This window comes from Sardina pilchardus, chromosome 7 (assembly GCF_963854185.1).
Source record: "Sardina pilchardus chromosome 7, fSarPil1.1, whole genome shotgun sequence".
NCBI classification, from domain to species: Eukaryota; Metazoa; Chordata; class Actinopteri; order Clupeiformes; family Clupeidae; genus Sardina; species Sardina pilchardus.
Genome location: NC_085000.1, coordinates 8,811,171 through 8,832,202, shown reverse-complemented (window position 1 = coordinate 8,832,202; position 21,032 = coordinate 8,811,171). Strand labels below are relative to the sequence as shown.

General features: G+C 41.2%; 4 protein-coding genes across 6 annotated transcripts; 1 reads left to right on the top strand and 3 right to left on the bottom strand.

Moving 5' to 3' along the window:
- Positions 1 to 345: 345 nt before the first annotated feature.
- slc35c2 (solute carrier family 35 member C2) lies at positions 346 to 6,130 on the bottom strand. 3 transcript variants are annotated; one of them, XM_062540622.1, is made up of 11 exons: positions 5,999 to 6,104; positions 5,582 to 5,899; positions 4,932 to 5,133; positions 4,627 to 4,777; positions 3,922 to 3,985; positions 3,657 to 3,729; positions 3,053 to 3,221; positions 2,268 to 2,351; positions 1,831 to 2,006; positions 1,252 to 1,378; positions 346 to 1,022 (listed from the first exon to the last, which is right to left on the bottom strand). In XM_062540622.1, exons 3-11 carry the CDS (start codon positions 5,040 to 5,042, stop codon positions 895 to 897), a joined length of 1,083 nt encoding a protein of 360 aa, XP_062396606.1. In that variant the 5' UTR covers positions 5,043 to 5,133; positions 5,582 to 5,899; positions 5,999 to 6,104; the 3' UTR covers positions 346 to 894. The 3 variants fall into 3 exon arrangements, with proteins under 3 accessions (XP_062396606.1, XP_062396607.1, XP_062396605.1); XM_062540623.1 differs by lacking the exon at positions 5,582 to 5,899 and having other exon boundaries at positions 5,999 to 6,130; XM_062540621.1 differs by lacking the exon at positions 5,999 to 6,104 and having other exon boundaries at positions 5,582 to 5,984.
- Positions 6,131 to 6,243: 113 nt separating this feature from the next.
- Positions 6,244 to 6,886, top strand: taf13 (TATA-box binding protein associated factor 13). The gene has a single exon (XM_062540624.1). It carries the CDS (start codon positions 6,244 to 6,246, stop codon positions 6,616 to 6,618), a length of 375 nt encoding a protein of 124 aa, XP_062396608.1. The 3' UTR covers positions 6,619 to 6,886.
- An 817-nt stretch (positions 6,887 to 7,703) lies between these two features.
- On the bottom strand, positions 7,704 to 10,151 carry LOC134087242 (troponin C, skeletal muscle-like). The gene is made up of 6 exons (XM_062540617.1): positions 10,024 to 10,151; positions 9,134 to 9,185; positions 8,873 to 9,016; positions 8,614 to 8,728; positions 8,391 to 8,527; positions 7,704 to 8,273 (listed from the first exon to the last, which is right to left on the bottom strand). The coding sequence occupies exons 1-6, from the start codon at positions 10,024 to 10,026 to the stop codon at positions 8,242 to 8,244; spliced, it is 483 nt and encodes a 160-aa protein (XP_062396601.1). The 5' UTR covers positions 10,027 to 10,151; the 3' UTR covers positions 7,704 to 8,241.
- Positions 10,152 to 12,077: 1,926 nt separating this feature from the next.
- Positions 12,078 to 19,245, bottom strand: LOC134087241 (troponin C, skeletal muscle). Its single transcript, XM_062540616.1, has 6 exons — positions 19,115 to 19,245; positions 14,464 to 14,518; positions 13,861 to 14,004; positions 13,387 to 13,501; positions 12,802 to 12,938; positions 12,078 to 12,568 (listed from the first exon to the last, which is right to left on the bottom strand). The coding sequence occupies exons 1-6, from the start codon at positions 19,115 to 19,117 to the stop codon at positions 12,537 to 12,539; spliced, it is 486 nt and encodes a 161-aa protein (XP_062396600.1). The 5' UTR covers positions 19,118 to 19,245; the 3' UTR covers positions 12,078 to 12,536.
- Between the last annotated feature and the right edge of the window lie 1,787 nt (positions 19,246 to 21,032).

Here is a 21,032-nt window from a genome sequence, read left to right as displayed (position 1 = left end):
ATGTATGTATGTTGGTTCATTTTCCTACACAAACTCAGTCAAATTCAATCAGATAAATTCAATCAGATTAATAAGGCACTGCTGCTAACTCCCCTTCATCTATAACTGCTCTCTGCATCTCTCTTGTACTCTTGCCGCATGAAAGCAAATCTCCCTCTAACGGACATCTTATCATGCCCGACTCTATGCAGGGAAAGGTACAAGATCTCCTCTCTCTTCCGATTTGTGATATCTAATTTCGAGGAGCCACGATCATGTCAGTGATGTGCTCTATAACCAAAGACCCACCGAGCCAGGAAGATAGGGTGTGTGGTGCAGAGACCATGGTATGGATCACACAGTGAATGCAAACAGCGCATTTATAAAATTCACAAACAGCAGATGAGAACAAATGTGTGAATAAAGTGTAATTCATTAATTAAGTTAATGGTTTGGACATAGCTTCAGCAAATAATCACAGCTGTTCATAAATGAACATGTGCTCCACCCAAAGAGAACAGTGGCTTACTCTAGTAAACTATACATGAAGGCCACAAAAAAATTGGTTCCGACACCACGCTGGGGTGTGGTTACTGATCCCAACCGCCCTCCCATCCATTGGGGAAACAACTGTCACTTCAGTTGTCAAGTCAGTCATGTCAGTAATGTGGTTTACACTCCCCATGTGCATCTTTAATCCATTGTTAAGAAATCATGGTCTGACACTGGAAAATACTAGCAGTTCCATAGTTAACAGAATGGGCCCTCTTTGCTGAGGCACGGTACTGTTTTTCAGTCTCTGGGGTCAATGTGACCATTCTTGGGATGAGAACGATCCCGCATAATATCCTCCTCCATTGTGGAGATCTTCTTTATGTGGGGCTCAAGCGCAAATTGAGCAGTGGTCACTCGTGCTCAGTGCAGGATCTCCTGCTCTTCGTCTTCGTCGTACACCTCCTCCTCTTCCTCTTCCCGACGCAGGAGAGGAAGCTCGATTTCAGGGCCTTCTTTACAGGGCAGCTGCCTCACGGAGTGTGCCTTAGCTTGAAATACAGACATATTTATTTTTACTATTATGAGTGGCTCATTTTTTGTACATTTTTTATAAAAAAAAGTAACTTTTTTTAAAGTACGTATGTATAAATATGTTTATAACAAATTTCTTGCAGCAAACATGACTTATTTTCTCTGCACAGTGTTCTCTTTAAGTGAGCATTTATGGTTGTGAAATCACAGTTACATGGCGTATACTATACATCAGGTTCATCCTACCTTTGTAGTAAGTCTTAAGGCCAATATGCAGAGAGATGCCGGACAGACAGACAAAAAAGCCCAGCCAGTTAATCAGGCTCATTTTGTCTCCCATGAACACCTCTGCCAGCAACAATGTGCAGACTTCCTAAACAGTGGAGAGAGGGAGAGGGGAGAGAGAGAGAGTTAAACAGTGGAGAGAGAGAGAGAGAGAGAGAGAGAGAGAGGGAGAGGGGAGAGAGAGAGAGTTCAAGAGCTCCAGTATGTGCTGACGCTCTGATACAGCAGAACAGAACAGAACAGAACAGGAGCAGACCATCTGTTGGTTGCCTGACAGCTTTAAATTAGAGGATACAAACTGATGTATCCAGGCACAGTGATTTCTGGGAGTTTTGTGAAGTGATGATGCAAATCTGGACCACACCCCCAACACCAATTTTGGTGTTCATTTGTTTAATTGAAGTTGACCCCAAATTAACTTAACTTGCTTGGATAACTACCTGGTCCTGAACTGTAGAGTAGCCTATATAGGCCTCGCCTAGGGAATAGCCTACTGCTGCTACTATACTATAAAGACCATACACAGGCTCCCAGACCCACCTTAAATATCCCAGCGATGGAGAGAGTGAGGCTGGACGTTCGCGAGACCAGCAGGAACTCGGAGAAGCCCAGCCCAAAGGCCAGTGAGCCTCCCGCGGCAAGGGTGGACAGGGAATACAACAGAGGGGCCATTTCACTCACACGAAACAGCTTCTCCGAGGTGCACAGACTCAACCCTATGAGCAGGCAAAAACACATTAGCCACAGGGCAGTGAATGACAAACAATAAATAACAACAATGCTTGCTGATTGATTTCAGGCCTGAAGGTAATCACTTAAATGATGACGTCTTCATGTTAGTATATATAATATAAAGTTGTAAATATACTTGTATCTGTAAATCTGTGGTGACACATATTGTACCTGTCTTAAGCAATCCTAATAAAATAAAGATAATTCGCAAACAGACAGATTTTCAAATGGGACCCAAGGCCAACCTTCATTGTAAAGGAAGAGTGGGAAGAGTCCCAGGAACATGAGAGGCTGTAGGTGGAACATGGTGTCAATTGGATTTTGAAGCCCTGTCGACAGAAGAGCAATGTTTAACAAGCTGACAGAGGAAAATGGCACCAAACACACACTGTAACAACACCACACTTACATGGACACTAATGTTCCAATTAGAAATGGAATAACAGCTCAATTGGAATAATATTTGTCATATAAAAATCTCAATCGGAATGAAAATTCCTGATCTGATCAAAATTTTGATCGGAATGAAAGAGGAAGTGTAGTCCGTTCCTATTCCGATTGAACAGCCTTGTATACGGTCATTCGGATTGACTGCTATATCAATAGTTTAATCAGAATGACAAAAAAGGCGTGGCTAGTGTCACAAACAAATGTTACAGAGTTTGGGCTGGCTGAAAGGTCAATAACTGTTAAAAGATCTGGTAAAACTGGAAAAAACTATTGTCTGTTCTTAGTGGGACAAAAGATTGAAAGTGACTCTGCCACACCTACATCTTATCACACCCACACTCTGGTTTCTTGGTGTTTTGGGCTCCCAACGTTGTCTTCGTGGCAGCGCTGCCTGGAAGGCGCTAGGGTTAGGCATGGGTTATGGTTAAGGTTAAGGTTAGGATAAGGCTTAGGATTAGGTGCCTTGAAGTCGACGGTGATAGCGCTGCCTGGAAGACGGCGTTGGGGGCCCAAAACACCATCGAGCCATATTCTGGCACAGGGAACACAACAACATCAAGCGTGCAACCCGGTTCCTCACCCAGTTCTGCTTTCTGCATGAGGACCTGTGTGAGGGTCCAGCGGATGCCGCCGATGAAGGAGGCGAGGAGGACCATGATGAACCCTTCCAGGTTAAACTGGGTCGACTCATACGTGAACATGAACAGACCCCCAGAAATCAGTAGGACCACCACAATGAGGAATGGATTCTGAGAAGGTAGTTAGAAAAGAACAGAAAAAAACATTAATCAAAAACAGAAATGAATTTATTTGATAAATCAGATGATTTCTGATTTCTTCAAACATATAGAACTATCACAGTTAATAATCTCCAAATACAAAATAAACTATAGACAACAGCACATAACAGAAATAACCTTATGACATTTGAAGTTAGAGTGGGACACACTTTAACACATTTTCCTATACTTTCGTTTTTGGGCCATTAGGAAGACCAGCATCCCTGCTTTTTAACCAGCATAAATGAATCAAATGTAATTTAATCAAACATGGAAAGTTTAGCAAAGCAACTCTGCCACAAACTCTTTACCAAAACACAAGTTCATTAGATGCAATATCACCTGTTGGCTTCACGAGTTTCCTTAAATAAATACATCTATTGACACAGTGAGGACATATCTTACCGGCTCCTCAAGTTTAAAGAGAAGCGAGAACAGCAAGATGAAGAGGACAGCGGAAGACTTGGTCATTGTGTACCTGTGGAACATTGCAGCACAAAACAAGATACATCAGACCTAGCCTCTTCAGTGAACTAAGATGCAAAAAAAGGTATTTTCAAATGCCTTGTAAAAACACGAAAACCGGAATTGCTCTGGAATTTGACTCGTAAATATGTTCTATCCTTCATGCACTCTCCACCTTAGAGAACACTCACACACACATACTTACAAACTGATGGTAATGAAGAGAAAGCTCCAGTTGGATAACCCAATGTCCAGCACAGTTGCCAGAGCTACAGCAGACAAGAACAGCAGAGTGTAAATAACAGTACATGTTTGCCAAGCGCTTACACCATACAAAGAATTTCACCCAGTCATGACACAGCCACAAATCTTATGAGTCATGTTATTTATGCTGCCATCATATGAGGCCATCGTTTATACAAGAAAAAACACTATCAATTGAGATCATTTCAGCATAAGTTTTGCACAGTATGCATACATTACAGAGGATGTATTGTGAGCCATTATATTTCATCTTTAATCACTCAAATGAACACAGTGGCAGAATAAACTATCTTTAGGTAGAGCAGCATATCATAATGAACTTTCCAAATGTATACACTTAAAGTGCTGGAACTGATTACATCTACAAACATATCATACAGAAATTATCTTGGTTCATGGTCTAGCCCTCACTTTGTGAAAACTAAAGCAATCACTGATAAGGCTTTCCAACAGGCCCTTCGAGCCAGTCTGGACTTTGGGCTCCATTCAGGCCTAGAGAATGATCAAATATGCACTACAGCACAGAAAAAGACATTCAGTGACCCTATTTTCATGGTGCCGGTGTCTTTTCTTTTGTGCTCGACAACTTTTGGAACCAAGGAGCATCTGAATTAGTAAAAGGCTGTCTACATGCTGCAGAACTTACCAGTTGGTGCCACTTTGTAGACATAGTCTGACCAGCTAAGTATAACCCTTGGTTTACCCGTCCAACATTGCATGGCAGAACGAGTCAAGGCAGAGAGACAAAATATTATGGTCAGGTGCACTAGGGTCATGAAGAGAGGAAAATGGAAGCCCTGAAAAACATGAATAGCACGTTTAGAGGGAGAGCACTGCATTCCAGAGGTGGACAAGTTAAAGTAACAATTTGAGTCTAGTGTAAGTGTTCCTCTTTTTTAGATTTAGATAGCATAAACCTTAGCAACAAGCATACATTATGCAAAGCCTTACCTTCATGAGCCATTTGTTATAGAACGTGATTCCAATAGAGAAGACATAATAGAAAAGCACCAATCCCACGGTGCGAAGCGCACGGCAGAGGAATTGTACGGGGAACGCCATAACGGCCCTCCTGTCAGCCCTCTCTTGGAGGAGGGCTTCACTCAATGCGTATCATGACTTTCTGTCGTTTAGTCCTCCTCAATGATCACACCTGGGGAAAGGACAGCCACGTCAACAAAGACAGGCAGTGTTTAGTATTGGGCGATAACTATGTTGATAAGGTAGCCTCATCATGTTAAGGGTTATGCAACCATGTGTTACCAGTTTTGTGTACTGAGTTAGCCGTGCCAATCATTCTATGTAAATTAAATATGGCTACAGAAACTAGCTAATCATGCACGTCTATGTGATTTAATAGTTATCCATATAGGTAGGCAACAGTTTAACGAATAAAACCAGTAATAAACCAGTAAAGTTCGATAGTTTATGTTGACAGTTACTGACATGGTTGCGTCAAAAAACTTGTTGACAAAGTTGACTTTGAACAATGCTTAGCCAGTGTAACAACAAAGACGAAAAGAGAGCACCACAAAGTGTCAAACTCAGACCACCACCACCACCATTCCCTCCCTTAGCTGGTGCTAACCAGGTTAACTTACCAACTGGCAGGTTGCCTTGTTCAGATAAATGGGAGAGGAAATTATGCAGCCAAACCAACAAAGTGATCCAGTGCCATCAAATCATTCTCCTATTTCTTGAATATGTGGCGACTGCATGCCACCTATTCACTTAAAAACAACAACGAATCTGAGTTTAAATCCATTTGCGAAACAAGGGACCACTCTGGGTTTGTCCGTACTTGTCTGACGTGTTGTGTGAAATTGCTAACGTGTTAGCTACCTAGCCGTCATGAACTGCTGCAGACTGGGACAGTTTTACTTGCACACCACTGTCGTGACGTTGGCAAGGATATGAAACTGTAAAAGACAGTGGTGGAATAAATTAAGCTGTAACAGAGGCTAAAACAAAGCAGTACGTTTTGGGTGAATTTTCAACGCAACAAAAGGGGTGCTTACCTTCTAAAACTGCCTTGTCAAATCCGCACTCCAAAACTGTAGGTGGCGGCGACGGACGCGCTACACTCCAGCCCACTACGGAAGTACTGCAGGATGTGACGTAGAACAGACTACCGCTTGTTTGTGCAGTGGGATACGCATCAACGGCGAATTGTCTAATTTTTAACGCTAAATAACATTTTATATAGTATCTATCCAATTTGGTTTTGCTGACCAGGACCTAACTACAGACTCCGCTTTCTAGAATGGCTGAAGAGGAGGATGACGCTAATTTTGACGAAGATTTCGACGATGCAGGCAACGGTGTTGAATCAGGCCACGGCAAAAGAAAGAGGCTGTTTTCTAAAGAACTCCGATGCATGATGTACGGGTTTGGAGATGATCAGAATCCGTATACCGAATCGGTGGACATTCTCGAGGACCTTGTGATCGAATTCATCACTGAAATGACCCATAAAGCCATGTCTATTGGTCGTCAAGGCCGTGTCCAGGTTGAAGATATTGTGTTTCTCATTCGCAAGGATCCAAGAAAGTTCGCCAGAGTGAAGGATCTTCTGACTATGAACGAAGAGCTGAAGAGGGCTCGCAAAGCTTTTGACGAAGCGAATTATGGCTCGTAATAGGAAACTGGTGATTCTCAAATGACCCACGAGTGGTGATAAGGGTTCATCTACTTAGACAGCGCCCCACACAGTACGTCACCCAGCTTCAAGGTGACTGAGTCGCTCTTGATCGAGATGGAGACGCATGCATCTAGGCAAAATAGAAGCCTTTCACAGTTTTCTTTGTTGAACTGGTGTCTGTCATACCAAGCCTATCATAGTTCACCATATCATCCTTCCAACATTTTGTTTTAATGAAAATTAAACTTTTTTCTTTTGTTGCCAACGTTTTGTAGTTGTTTCCTTTCCCTTCCAAGTTATATGGTTATGCTATCATACAGCATTGTTTTCTAGATGCACAACAGTGGTCAAGCATGTCCTTTATCAAAAAGGATTCCAATCAGATTTTGCCATTTTCTTTTTGGACAATCCTAAATCCCACAGGATTGTTGCTATTGGAGTCATGCTGTTTGTTCCAAAATCTGATTGGAATCCTATTGGAATTTTTTGGAAGGGGTTGCAGTCCCAGTGTGATGGGGCCCACTACCAGAGTAAATATATATGTTTTGCCTCCAAAGTAAAACTGCATTTGATTTTAAACATTCTGAGTGATTAGACTACAACACCTTCTTGACACTTGTATGCATTCATGCTTGATGCATACTCCCCAAGTTTCAGTATATCTATAGATGGCATAGATTATGCTGACATGAAAAATGTCTTGCGCAGGGATATGGATGGCTTTCAATCCTTGCCATACATTACATTGTGAGCTTAGAAGCATTTTTCAACTTGTTCCCAAATATGTTTTCTGTCTAGCCTATGTGGTGTAGTCTAAATGGTTAGTGTGCTAGTAGGAATACCTGTAGGACAGTTTTTAAGATGTGAAGAAAAGAGAGTATTCACAACATTTGACCTGAAAAGAAACCTAAAAAAAAGACTTAGACCTGGCTTATGGAGACACAACACAAGTGTAAAAGTATTAGGCCTGACAGGTATACAGGCAAGAACCGGATTACCATGCATGTATCCAGAAACATAAAAAAGCCCACAAAACTAGTAGGGGATGTCACTAGAGAGCAATGAAACCTTTGGAGAGAAAAAAGAAAAAAATAATATAATGTTTATTGATATTCCTCAAAACAAAACCATACAGACCATCAAACATTAGACCAACTAAACATGAGCATGTTTTATTTATTTATTTTGTACTGTCAAGCATTTATTAGTCACGATGAAATGATTGATGCTTTGCCATTGGTCTAAGCAGCGATAGCGAGCTGCCGAATTAGTCTATGTCTAGACTAAACGCCCAGCAATGTTGAGGACATTTTTGATGGTGTGCGCTCTTGATGTACTAAGCGTTCTCCCGTGGGGCTGTCACAACCTGGCTCCTTGGGTCTTTGAACATGCGGGTCACTGACGCAACCGTATGAACATTTCTGTCACAAAAAAAGAAGTGGCCCCCAGAGTGTTGGATAGCCCCATCCGGGTGTCAATCTGTCTGTTGAGGACTAGCTGAGTCAAGATGAAGGGGGAGGAGGCAATGGACCAGGACATAAGGGCAGTGAGGGGCATGGGTGTGAGGGGACTGGTTGGTTGGCAGGAGGGTAACGGGGAAGAGGAATGTCCGTGAGTGTTTTACTGCACGTTCTCCATCATCTTGAGGAATTCTGAAAGAGACAAATGCACAAGCCACAATTACTAACCACTTCATAGTATAAAGACATGTACAGACCTTCAATTGAAAATAATAAAAGCCTTCAAAGCATGTAAAAAGGGTGAATTACCGTCAAAGTCAAGCATGCCATCGGCGTTCTTGTCTCCATCCTTCAGCAGCTCATCAATCTCCTCTTCTGTAACGGGCTCACCAGTGCTGCGGATGATCTCAGCGAACTCATCTCTGTCGATGTATCCATCACCGTTGCTAAAGAGACAACAGTTGTTATGAAAGAGTCTGCTTCCAAAAAGTAAGCAACATACCACACATAGCCTATGCATAGAGTGACTTACTTGTCAAACACACGGAAGCACTCTGCCAACTCTTCCTCGCTCTTGCCGGCCTGGTCCTCCTTTAGGAGCCTCACCATCATGACCAAGAACTCCTCGAAGTCAATGGAACCGCTGCCTGAAGGTCATACAATCATCCGTTTACAAACAAGGCCCACATTGTAGGCCTAACACTATAAACATGAGTGTAAGTCAAGCCTTTAACACTTCAATATGCATTCGGTTAGCTCTAATGTTTTATCAGCGACATATGCCTTCTCACCGTCCTCATCGACCTCCTCGATGATTTCTTCCAACTCCTCTCTGGTTGGGTTTTGACCCAACATTCTCATGACTTGACCCAACTCCTTGGTGCTGATATCACCGCCACCATCAGTGTCGAACATGTCGAAGGCAGCCTTGAACTCTATCAGGGTCCACAACGAAGTGTTAACAACGTAATGCAATCATTACAGATAGTTTTACATACGTTTAACCTTTTTTTTTTTTTTTTAAAAAATCATGTTTTCTTTGATACACTCACCAGCAAGCATCTCCTCGCTCAGGTATGAGCGGGCCTCCTGTTGCGCGTCAGTCTACAAAATGATATTTGTGTTTGTCATTATTGTTGCTTGATTTAGCCTGCAGCTAACTAACCAACCGACATACCATTCAAAATAAAATCCATTAGAACACCATATTTTCAAGCCTTGCATAATTAATTTGCACTGGCCTCTCGCAAATTGTCATAGAAACCATTGGTAAGGCCGCTAGTTCATCCGACACCTGCTGAAAGTTATTGCGCTATTTTAAGGCTAGGCGAATTATCCCCGCAGCCAGTGACTGTACATGGTAATTCCGAAACACAATCCTTGGAATGTGTCGCCCAAGCAAGTAATCAGCATAGGCAACACAAACGACTCTGACAGACTTCCTTTTAGATCGGTGCCCTCTCTCTCTCTCAACCGCTGGCGTTAACCCTTTAATATGACCCTTGCCCTTATTATAGCCACCAATTGACCAAACTCAAATGTCCACTATATTCATGCTTGTTTTATTCAGAACTAATGTCATTAGACCTAGGCAACCAATTAAAAGATAACAGCAAGAGTAGGCTATTAGGCTAAAAAACATCTTATATGAAATCCATCTGGTCCATATGCACTAGAATCACTTTTTTTTTTAACCAAGAGTTTTTATAAACGACAAAAAGCTGCAATTAATTGAAGCAATCGTTGTTTCCATGGGTATTCCATATCTCTGTACAGTATCCTGTTGTGTTCTTAAGGTTTTCCATCGGCCTATGTAGGCTAATTCTAAGTCAAAGAATGACAAATTCTTCTGGGATTATTCCACACAGCCAACTGCATTCAATGTTGTTTTTCATGCTTTTACAAACCAAGTCGACGCTGACTGTGTTATATGCCTACTTACCATGGTAGGCAAGTGGATTAGTTTTCCCCCTTAATATCCACGAAATAAGCCCAAAAGGAGTGGTCAATCCGTGTGCACCTCAACAGATAGACTAGACGTCAAGTGACAGTTCAGACTCACTTAAAACGGAGCACTTAAGACACGCCCCCTGGCGTACCCAGGCCTCCAGATTTAGAATCTTGAACTTTTAGGGTTCTTGGGTGCCCACAAGCCAATCGAAATTTCGAGTTTGTACAACAGTAGTTGCTATTGCTCTATAACGTTTTGAGATTTGGTTCAGGCATTCAATATAAACAGAGAGCATATTTAGAAGGGAAACAAAGAGTTTTAACAGGTTGTACAAGTCAAATTGGTTGAGTTAATTGGACAAATAAAAAGGAACCCAGTTATTGATAAATACATGCTGGATTCTGATCAATTTAGCATTATACAAGCCCACTGTACCAGGGTTGTATGTGCGTCATTGTTAGATACTCAACTAATATTTATTTGGAATGTACACAATATAGACAGCAAGGTTGTAATCTCTCTTGTTTTGAGGTTGTATTAAAGGTTGGCAAATTACTGTTGTTAGTTTCCGGATGCAAATGAAGGATATGGTGTTTGAAATGGCGTTTATAACGTTTAGGAGGCTGTCTGTGCAGAGCACAGTTAGGCTCTTGGGTGGGTGGTTATCTTGGGACTTCTCAGGGGTAGAGTGAAACCTTAGATGCCCAGGAAAAACTGCAGTGGTGCAGAAATTTCACCGCGCCCCGAATAGCAGATGATTGAAGGCTAAAAGGGGATAGAGTGGCCCCCTCCCCTGAAAACACACATACAACCAACAAACCAGGTAATTTGCACACACTGCGGCCTCAAATCTGGCTCTCCATGTATGGAGGTTGTTTCCTGAACCCAGCCAGGAAGGCGGGCAAAGAGACATGCGCTAGGAGTTCGGGAACTCTTGACTGGGGCTGTTAGCATGGGGGAGGGCATTAAGCCCTATATACTTTGAGGTCGAGGGGCTATGTTTTTAAAGGGAGAGTTTGTGGAGTGATGCGCGCAAGTATTGTGATGCTATTCGACCGCTTTTAGAAACACCACTCAGGGGATGGTTCAGAATCAATTATCTGGCTTTTCGAGGCTTGACCTTGCATTCCAATCCTGGGAGATGGTATGGGCATTTACAACAAACGCAATTGGTGAATGGTGACTGTACCTTTCCTGGGAGACAAAGACACATCAGTGGATGATGTAGGCTGAGCAGCTTGCGAAGATCACACTGAGTGAATGAGATTAGATTTTTTCCGCCCTGTTTTCTTCTTGGGATGACATTTTGTTTGGTTATGAAAGACAACGTTACCTTGCATCTTGTTGCATGGTTAGAAAGGTATATTGGTGTTTTTTTTCCTTTTAAAGAAATGTGGCACTTGACTGTTTAGCTGTTGTAGTAAAAGACAAGTAACACATAAAGGAAAGTATTGTGGATATATAGGAGTATTTGGAATATGTCCTCACTCAATGTGAAGACAAGAAATTAGACATTGAAACAGACATTCGGTCTCTCCGCCTATGGACTGCCACATGGATGTTAAACGCGAGTGAGGGGAGAGAAGATTTTTCATGATGTGGAAATATGATCTGTGACCCAAACGAGTGCCAAGGAAGGCGGGAGGGCAGGGAAGGGGAAGGGGGTGGGGGGTTAGTTTTATGAGAAAATGCAGTGACGTATCTCATTGACATACAATATTATATTTAGGTGTGGAATATGAAGAATGAGACTACAAAAAGACAAATGTGTCAACTTGTAATAATGGCATGGACATTTTACTGGAAATGACAGTGAGTAATGCATCAAAAACAACATGCTGTAAACATTCCAGTACTTTCTGTCAAGTAGAGAGAGGTTCGGCCAATTCTGTTTTTCTCTGCCATGGCTGTTGTCTAATTCAAGAAGAAATAAATCCCCTTGAACACACACACTTCCTGAATTACATGATATAGTTTCTGAGTGTTTTACGTCATTTGTAGTCTCTTTAACATCAATATAAAACATGGAGGTGGGATTCTGAGGCGAAGATGGAAGCTAGTTTATTTTTGAACGTTTCACAGAGGGTGGGGCACGCAGTGAGGGCCCAAAGAGGAGACTCAAATAAGGGGGTGGGATGGGGTAGGCGGGTATCTTTCCAGAAGTAGCAGGTGTGGAAGAAGACAGCTGAAAGAGAGGCAAGGGGTGGGAGGGAAAGTCTCTCAAGGGTGTATTGGGAGGAGGAGGAATGGGGATAGATGGGGGGTGGGGATTAGTCCACTTCAAGGGTTTCACATAGCTATTTATAAATGTCCACCAGCAGCCATCTCCAGAAAAGTGTTGGCAATAGAATATATGGTCGATTCATCACCATTGGCTGCTGACTTTTCTGTAAAATGATGGACTTCCCATCTTCAATCTTCATTCTTCTCCAAGGTGTTAGTTCTCTGTATTTTCACCACAGCCTCTTGTAAAGAATGGGGAATGAAGGAATATGGTTTGTCTCTTACTGGACGTTCTCCATCATTTTCAGGAACTCTGTGAAAGAGAAGGAGAGATTCTGGATTACATACCACCATTGGAGAGGGATGTTGTGATAGTCTACACAGACATAATGAAGGTGGTTATAGACATACTGTAATGAGGGGAGCAGAGAGAGAGAGAGTGTGTCTGTGTGTGGGCGTGCATGCGTGTGTGTGTGCGTGTGTGTGTGAGTATGTTTTTATAATAAGATATCATAAGATGTGTGTTCACAGATAAAATCTCCTCACCATCGAAATCGATCTTGCCATCTTTGTTTGTGTCAGCGTCAGCCATCAGCTCGTCCACTTCCTCCTCCATTAATGGCTCTCCGGTGGCACGCATGATGTCGCCAAACTCCTCACGGTCGATCCACCCATCCCCATTCCTGTTGCCATCGTCATTGGAATCAAAACAATCATTCACTTAGTCATCTGAAAGGGATTTTATTAACTATCTACTATGCACTTCACTAGGACACACACATGGCCTAGAAAAGGGTGAAGATTTTGGGCAGTGCCCCCTGCAGATGTTTAAATGTACTACAACCAGGATGGCTGTCCTCGTCCAATGTAACCATGTACAGCAACTCAGACACTGGCAAGTAAGTAATGTCAAGTAAGGTCGGCCTGTGGGGTACTGTTCAATCATGTACCTACTCTGTACATACAAGAATAAACGTGTGCATCACAAATGACGGCATTCAGGTGATCATTTGTTAAAACTAACAAACAAAACAGATTTAACCAAATCAGTGATTGTTGGTTCACAGATACTTGACAAATTATTGGAAGGAAAAAAGATTCAGTTCATGCTTAAGGCTTACAGATACGCACTTGTCAAACACACGGAAACATTCTGATAACTCCTCATCTGACTTTCCAGCCTGGTCCTCTTTCAGCTGCTGCACCATCATGACTAAGAACTCCTCAAAGTCGATGGTTCCACTGCCTACAGAAGATTTAATAGATTAACGAGTTTACTGATCTGATGACACTGATACCTACAATAAACAAGCACTTCACATTTGGAATATAAACACTAATGTTCTCTAGCCAGAATGTTGAAGGAAATAAGCAATTATATTTTGAATATATGCCTTTTCTGAATTAGCCATTTAAGTAATCTTGTCTAGGTGTTTTTATGTTAATGTGTATTAAAGAGGTATGTGTTTGCACTGAACTTTACAGTACATCAATGAATAACTAATTACCATATGAAAGTGTCCTATAAAATTTACACATTTGTTTAATAGTCAATGGAAAATATAATATGAGCAGGGAAATATTACATCAACAGGTTTGATTTACCATCCTCATCAACCTCTATAATAATGGCATCCAGTTCTTCTCTGGTTGGGTTCTGGCCCAACATTCTCATGACTTGACCCAACTCCTTGGTGCTGATATCACCGCCACCATCTGTGTCAAACAAGTCGAAGGCAGCCTTGAACTCTGACAAAAACAAAGATAGGTAATTTAAAGCAACTGTAGTTTTACACTGCACTAATGCTGTTGATAGTTATGTCTAAAAAAATAAATAAAATAATGGAACATATAATGGATTCTGTTTATATGACATTGGAACAGCAGGAGGCAATGATGGGCTGGCTTGATCAAGTCTACTAATTGCCTCCTGCTATTCCAATGTCATACAAACAAGATCCATTACTGTAAATGTTCCATCATTATTTGAGTTTTTTTTTTTAACACAATTATTTTTTTAAAACACAATTCAGTAATGTCATCAGATATACATGGGCAAATCAAAGTAAGCATGGATATTTGCCTATAGAACAAACAAAAAACAGTAAACAAATAAAAACAAACAGGCTATAACATATCAATTATTAATCATTCATTTGACAATGTTTTATGCAGGCAAAACATACAAACACACACACACAAAATTACCCGCTGTCATTTCCTCGGTCAAGAAGGAGCGAGCATCTGCTTGGGCATCAGTCGGCTGAAAAAGAAAGAGGCATTTTTGTGAGAGGTATATAATTTGGCCATTTTTGTGAGAGGTCTATAATCTCATATACACACAAAGAAAATTGCATTGTCCAAATAATCAAAGAACGGTCCAGACCATTTAAAAAGGAATAATCTCTATTACTTCTTTTTTACTACCAAGTGATCAATTTGAATATGATTAATTATTGTTGAGTCATGATCAAAGATTGTTGAAAGGTGCCTACTAAACAAGACCTTTGTGATATTTTGCATCATTGAGCATTGTCTAAATTGAACAGATGTCTTGGATGCCACAAGAGGTCAAAATTCAAGCTAACTACCTTTGTGACATAAAACGGTGACTTCAACAATGTTAGTTGCCTCCCATTAGAGCAAAAACATCCAAACTTTCAATAGACTGGTCCTCACCTCCATTCTCTAAAATGTCACTCGAGTTAGCTAGTCTTCAAGGCTTGTATTTATTTGAATGATGAAATCATAGCAGTGCCAAGCTGATATGTTGCTTTAAAAACATGACGTGACGTGATTTCATCACGTGATTTCATTTGAGGCATTAAAGAGCTGAGGATTGTGCATACAAAAATTGTACTTGAAGAGAGCAGTCATTCGCCGTTCCCCACAAAATTTGATGAAACATTCCCCAATCTAGGTGTGCAAAGCTAACACATGGCTGTAATTAAAGCAAAAGGAAGCTCCACAAAGTATTACATCAGGGGTATGATGACTTTTCCAACCCTATTATTCTAGTTTTTAATTTCTTTATTAAAGTTCAGAACTGTAGCCGTTTAAAATTATTTTGATGTTGTAGTTGATGTTGTTCATTTGTAGATAAAACTGGAAGAAAAAAAATGGATTTGATTTCAGGCTGTAAGACAATTAAAGTAACTTCAAAGGGGTGTGATGATTGTCTATAGGCACTGTAGATAGTAAGTAATGAAAGTGGAAAAGAAAGAAAGAAAGTGACTATCTTTTCAAATAATTAAGAGTCGGATTACTCTCTAATCTACAGTAAGGCAGTTCCTATAGTAACCTGTCTTTATGTATTGCATCATTACACTATAAAGCAACCCTAATCAATTTCTCCCTCATTAGGGTTGATTAGGGTTGCTTTATAGTGTAATGATGCAATACATAAAGACAGGTTACTATAGGAACTGCCTTACTGTAGATTAGAGAGTAATCCGACTCTTAATTATTTGAAAAGATAGTCACTTTCTTTCTTTCTTTTCCACTTTCATTACTTACTATCTACAATTTATATAACCATTTAAATTCAACCAGGAAGGAAACAGTCCACTGAATCAACAATAAAACACATTATAAGCATAAGGAGAAACTGAAGATCAAAAGAATAAAACTAAATCCCATTTCTTGCCACTGAGCGATCAGTCATTACAGTTAATGTCTTCAGCGAGAAATCCCTCACTGTGAAAGAGGGTCTTTATTAGTGCTCTGAAACCCAAACCAACATATTTGTGCATTACTCTGAAGTTCTGGTTTGAGGTTAGTGCTACACCTCTTTCCAAGTCGAAGGAGCAAATGCATGGTTGTGGCTTGTCTTGAGGCCATTGTCCACCCAGTATCACTTGTAGTTGGGATCACAGCAAAAGGTGAAGAACTAGTGTGTAGGCTAGAGCACCATGGAATGAGAGAAGTTATGTGTGTGAGTGTGTGAAGGGGGGGGAGGGGTGGGGGGGGGGGGGTTGAGTTTACGCTCAAGCAATGATGCCAAATGATTATTATAGTGCATGAAAATGCACTATACTGTTCTTCCAAGTCTTCTTCCGCAACTTCTTATTATTCTTCTTCTAACGCACGCAATTCAGCTTGAACCATTTAAAGGTAGGGTATGGAATGAGCTTTTTTGGCCATTTTTGCAAAATCACTTGAAATCCTATTCCTAACCCACTTATAGCCACTAAGTTAGAAGCACTGAAATGGAAATTAAACACGTCAATCACCTGCGGAACGGGCAGGGCTCGAAAAACTCCAGCCAATAGAATTCCTCACCCCATTCCATCATTTCACAGCTCGATCGTCAATCTAACGTCTTACTCCTCTTCCTACTCCCCCTCCCCACCGCGCGCGACCCTTTCGAAAGCTGGTGACCGCGAGTCAGTGCTGAAACGAAACCAACTGCCTGCTGCTGCACGACCATGTTCCCCTCTTGTTGTGTCACTTCATTTCTATACAAACTAACTAAGGCAGCGGATACCTACGGAAACTCAATCACCCACGCAATAAATAAGCTATGTAGCAAAAATTACATTTTACCATGACACGAAGAGTGCTGTAAACATGAAATCGAAACTTAACAGCTTGGAGCTACGGTGGAATAGGCGAACCAACGGGGCAGCACTAAACTCGGATATTTCAGGAGATAATCGCCCTGGTAAGAACAAACCAGATTCTGTTCAAATATACACACCTATGGCTACTGAACCATATGTACTACAACCCTTTGGAGGTGAATAGCCTAAAGAATGTAATTGGGGAAGTTGATGTGAGTGATTGTATGGAGACTACAGCTCATAGTGCTGTAGACGCCAGGATGGCATTTCATTTAGCCTGGCTCGCTCTCGCGCTGCGCATTTGAATTGTCGCTCGTGCATGGAGGGCGGGACTTGAGGTTGTATATGTTCAAACTCTGCCGTCCGTTTTGCTAATTCCGTACCCAACCTTTAACATAGAAACTTCATTCAAACGTTGTTGCGTAGGTCTTGCTTATGCCATGTGTGCTTTGTATTTTTCAACTTTGTAACTTTTTTACTTTTTAAACTATTAGTTAAAAACTATTACAATTTCCCCCATAGACTTAACATTGCTCATTATGACATCACGGCAGCAATTAGAATCTTAAGCCAGGTGGCCGGCCACCTGGGCACCAACTGTCAGTTTCTCTGGCTTTAAGCATACAGTCTCTCAGAAGACTACACATATCCTGTTAAACTGTTTCCTCTGTCCACAACTGTTTCAAAATAAAAGTCCTCACTGCAATAATACACTATTAACTCATTTAACCATTGAAACTACTCAACTATTTAACTGTTCAACCATTCCAACTGTCAGTTATCATCCACTATGCCTCCAGTCAACTACATGAAACCTCCATGTACCTAGCAACCAACATAGCAACCATTAAAATTAAGTGTTTATGACCGTTTCCATAGCAACCAACATGATTATACTGCAGTAACTTATTGTTTATTGATAGTGGCCACCATGGATACCCTAGCAACAAATGTTTCAAAATAAAAGTCCTCACTAGCAAGTTAGCTAGTTAACATGGTTAGCATAGTTAGCATTGTTAGCATAGTTAGCATTTTTAGCATAACTGCAAAAAAGCATCAACTAAGTTAGCTAATCAGCCTGGTTAGCATTATTAGCAAATTTAGCATTGTTAGCATAGTTAGCATTTTTAGCATTACTGCTAGAAATCATCGGTTAAGTTAGCTAATCAACCTGGTTAGCATTGTTAGTAAAATTAGCATTGCTAGCATAGTTAGCATTTTTAGCGTAACTGCTAGAAATCATTACCTAAGTTAGCTAATCAACATTTTAACATGGATAGAAATCATTAGTTAAGTTAGAGCTGGAATGTTTCATCTTTAAACTGTCTACCTTCACACTATCAACTCTCTGTAAACTATGCAACCACCATGTTTACCCTAGCTACACCTTAGTAACCATATCTACATTATCTATCTATTTTTGCATTTTCATGCACTGGTAATTCCTTGGAATTGCATTTCTAGTTTTCTTTGAGATCCAGTTTTGAAGCCGAATGGGGTCACTGCTCTCTCCCTGCACAACACCGGATCACAAGGTCCAGAAATTACTAGCTCTCTCTCTGGGATTTGGCCCTTCAGCATCAAATGGCTGGGTCATTTACTGGCCTTGCTGGCCTTTTCACCTGTCCTCTGCAGCAGAAATAGTGCACCATAGACCAATGTATACTTGGCTTATCAGCTAAGCTTCAAGTGTTAAGATGTCAGCTATGTTAGCTCCCATGAATGTGACATTGATGTTCCTGCCAGTGCTCTCTCCAGTGCTGACCATCATGTCAACTCCCATCACAGCATCTAAGATCAAATAAACTTGCCTCAAAAATCCTCCCCCAAAGGCTAATATATGACATACTTTGGAAAAGTCATATGGAAACTAAATGTATTTCATTTTGAAAATGTACACATTCTGACTGCAGATAACTGATTAGACGCTAAAAATGATCAACAACTGGTGTCCACAAAATAACTGCTTGACCTGTTTGCCACAGACACCTGTTCTTTTTCCACACCAATACTCTGAACGCCCACATAAACATCCTCATACATCCAGTGGTGCTGCGCTGGGTGTTTTCTGGACACCTTGATGATTTCATGGTCACGCAAGATACTAGTCCATGAAGGGTGAATGTCCAATCCACTATCTTTACAGACGGTCAGCTCTGTTTCCAGGACTACTGTCTTCAAAAAAAGCTTCTAATCCCAAGAAGAACCAGGTCATCCTAACTAACTGATTGTCAGTCAGTGTCCTTCCCTTTTACATCTCGACATCCAATAGGTATGTAGCATAGAGAAAATCTTACCATAGTGGCTGGCTTGGCTGATGAGCTGACCAAAGAGAGTCAGAGAAAAACAAAGATCTGTGATTCACACTCCCCCTGAAAAAAAAACAAAGTATCCCGACGAGGATCCAACACAACTTCCCCAATAAGTACCTGTATGTTCCCTCTCAGTTAAACCGAAGCTGACTGGGATTGGTTGAGACGTACTCGAGAGGGTTAACCTTGACCAATCTCTTTCGTGCTTGACGAGGCTAAACCCCGCCCCACACCCTTCCCTAGGCTGTCTGTACCACTCTAATGCCCCATGCACACTCTTGCTTTCCCCATATTTAGCTAGAGGACAGGGCAGGCAGCCGCAATGACATTTAATGAAAAAGGAAAAGGAAAAAAACAAAAACAAACAAGTGAGACATCGAGAAGTTATTTTGGCACCGGATTAACAAAGAATGCTCGGACAAATGGATCCTCTCTTTTGCTCTCCTACTCCTCCTCCTCATTCTCTCTCTATCCCTCTCTCTGTCTCTGTGTAATATGCACAAACACAGAGAGAGAGAGGGAGAGAGAGAAAGAGAGAGAGAGAAAGAGAGAGATGTGTTTCATTGCTTGCATGCTTGTGTCTCTCTCCTCCTCATCTGTCCATCTGTCCATCAGTGTGGCTGGTTCGACCGTCTTTCTTCACCAACACTATGTGGACACATCATGTTTGGACTTCTGCAAAATAGGTGACAAGTAATTAATATTCTTCTGGTGTCAATGATTCCTGTCCATTAGAATAAAAAAGTATTAGGAAACTGTCAGAAAAATATTCACTCCTTCAAACTAAAGAGAGAGTAGGATGTAATTTAGTTAAAATAACATATTTTTCAGAAATAATTGTTTCGTACAATTATATAAATATGTTTTTCACTTTCATCTGTCTATCTTCATAACATGTTAAATTCTTTTCAGTCATAACAGTGACACATCAGAAATTGTTCTTCACTCTGGACCATATAATTTCCCGATGACTTAGACATGAACATTCAATTCTTCATTGATGACATGTATTGTTAAATAATTATACACAATTTCTTTCTTTCATTCTTTCTCTCATCTTTTCAACACTCTTCTGCAGCTCATCTCTCTCTCTCTCTCTCTCTCTCTCTCTCTCTCTCTCTCGGCTTGTTCCTGGGCTGCTCTCACCTCTACTGCACAAGGAGTGACCTTGTCCACTAATCCGTATCTACACATCATTCCCGGCTCGTGGCTGCTCCGGTTTCTTGTTGTAATCCTTGACGTGCTAGAGTTTCGTTGGCTTTGCAAATATGTATATCTCCAAGGCCCAACTTCTTTGCTGCAAGGGTGACCACATGTCTTTGGGTGACCACTCACACGCGCACACATACACACAAACACAAACACTCCCTTCCCTCTAAAAGCTCTTGCTTTCTTTCTTCCTCCTTTTCACACACAGAAACATACACACACACACACACACACACACATGCATGAGCGCGCACACACACACAAACACATACACACATACACATACACACATACACGCTTTCCAACAAAAAACATACAGACATCTCTATGTAACACAAACGCTATGTAACGCAAAGATGTAACGCAAATTAACACATTAGAACACACATTAACATGTATGTCAATCGGCACCAGTCTTTGATGAGCAGTCACCAAAGGAGCATGGCCCTAAGTCAACAGTTTGACTCATGCACCGGGAAGAAGTAAAACAAGCCATATGCTACATGCTCCATTGCATGTCACAAGCCCAGGCTATCAGTCAAGTTAAAACAATTTGGTATGTCTGTATCTATCATGCGCGCACACACGTGCGCGCGCGCACGCACACTGACACACACACACGCACACACACACACACACACACACACACACACACACATCCACAGACACACACAAATATTTTTTTCTTTCATAC

Coding starts and splice junctions, on each gene's coding strand:
- slc35c2 (XM_062540623.1), bottom strand. CDS start 5,042: ATGGCGTTCCCCGTACAATTCCTCTGCCGTGCGCTTCGCACCGTGGGA. Junction 3,730..3,921: donor CTCTTCATTACCATCAGTTT/GTAAGTATGTGT, acceptor AATGTTCCACAG/GTACACAATGACCAAGTCTT. Junction 1,379..1,830: donor CCATCGCTGGGATATTTAAG/GTGGGTCTGGGA, acceptor TCCACTGTTTAG/GAAGTCTGCACATTGTTGCT.
- taf13 (XM_062540624.1), top strand. CDS start 6,244: ATGGCTGAAGAGGAGGATGACGCTAATTTTGACGAAGATTTCGACGAT.
- LOC134087242 (XM_062540617.1), bottom strand. Junction 8,729..8,872: donor CGAGGAGGTCGATGAGGACG/GTGAGAAGGCAT, acceptor TATGACCTTCAG/GCAGCGGTTCCATTGACTTC. Junction 8,274..8,390: donor TGGCATGCTTGACTTTGACG/GTAATTCACCCT, acceptor TGTCTCTTTCAG/AATTCCTCAAGATGATGGAG.
- LOC134087241 (XM_062540616.1), bottom strand. Junction 13,502..13,860: donor TATAGAGGTTGATGAGGATG/GTAAATCAAACC, acceptor AATCTTCTGTAG/GCAGTGGAACCATCGACTTT. Junction 12,939..13,386: donor TGTTTCCGTGTGTTTGACAA/GTGCGTATCTGT, acceptor CGATGGCAACAG/GAATGGGGATGGGTGGATCG.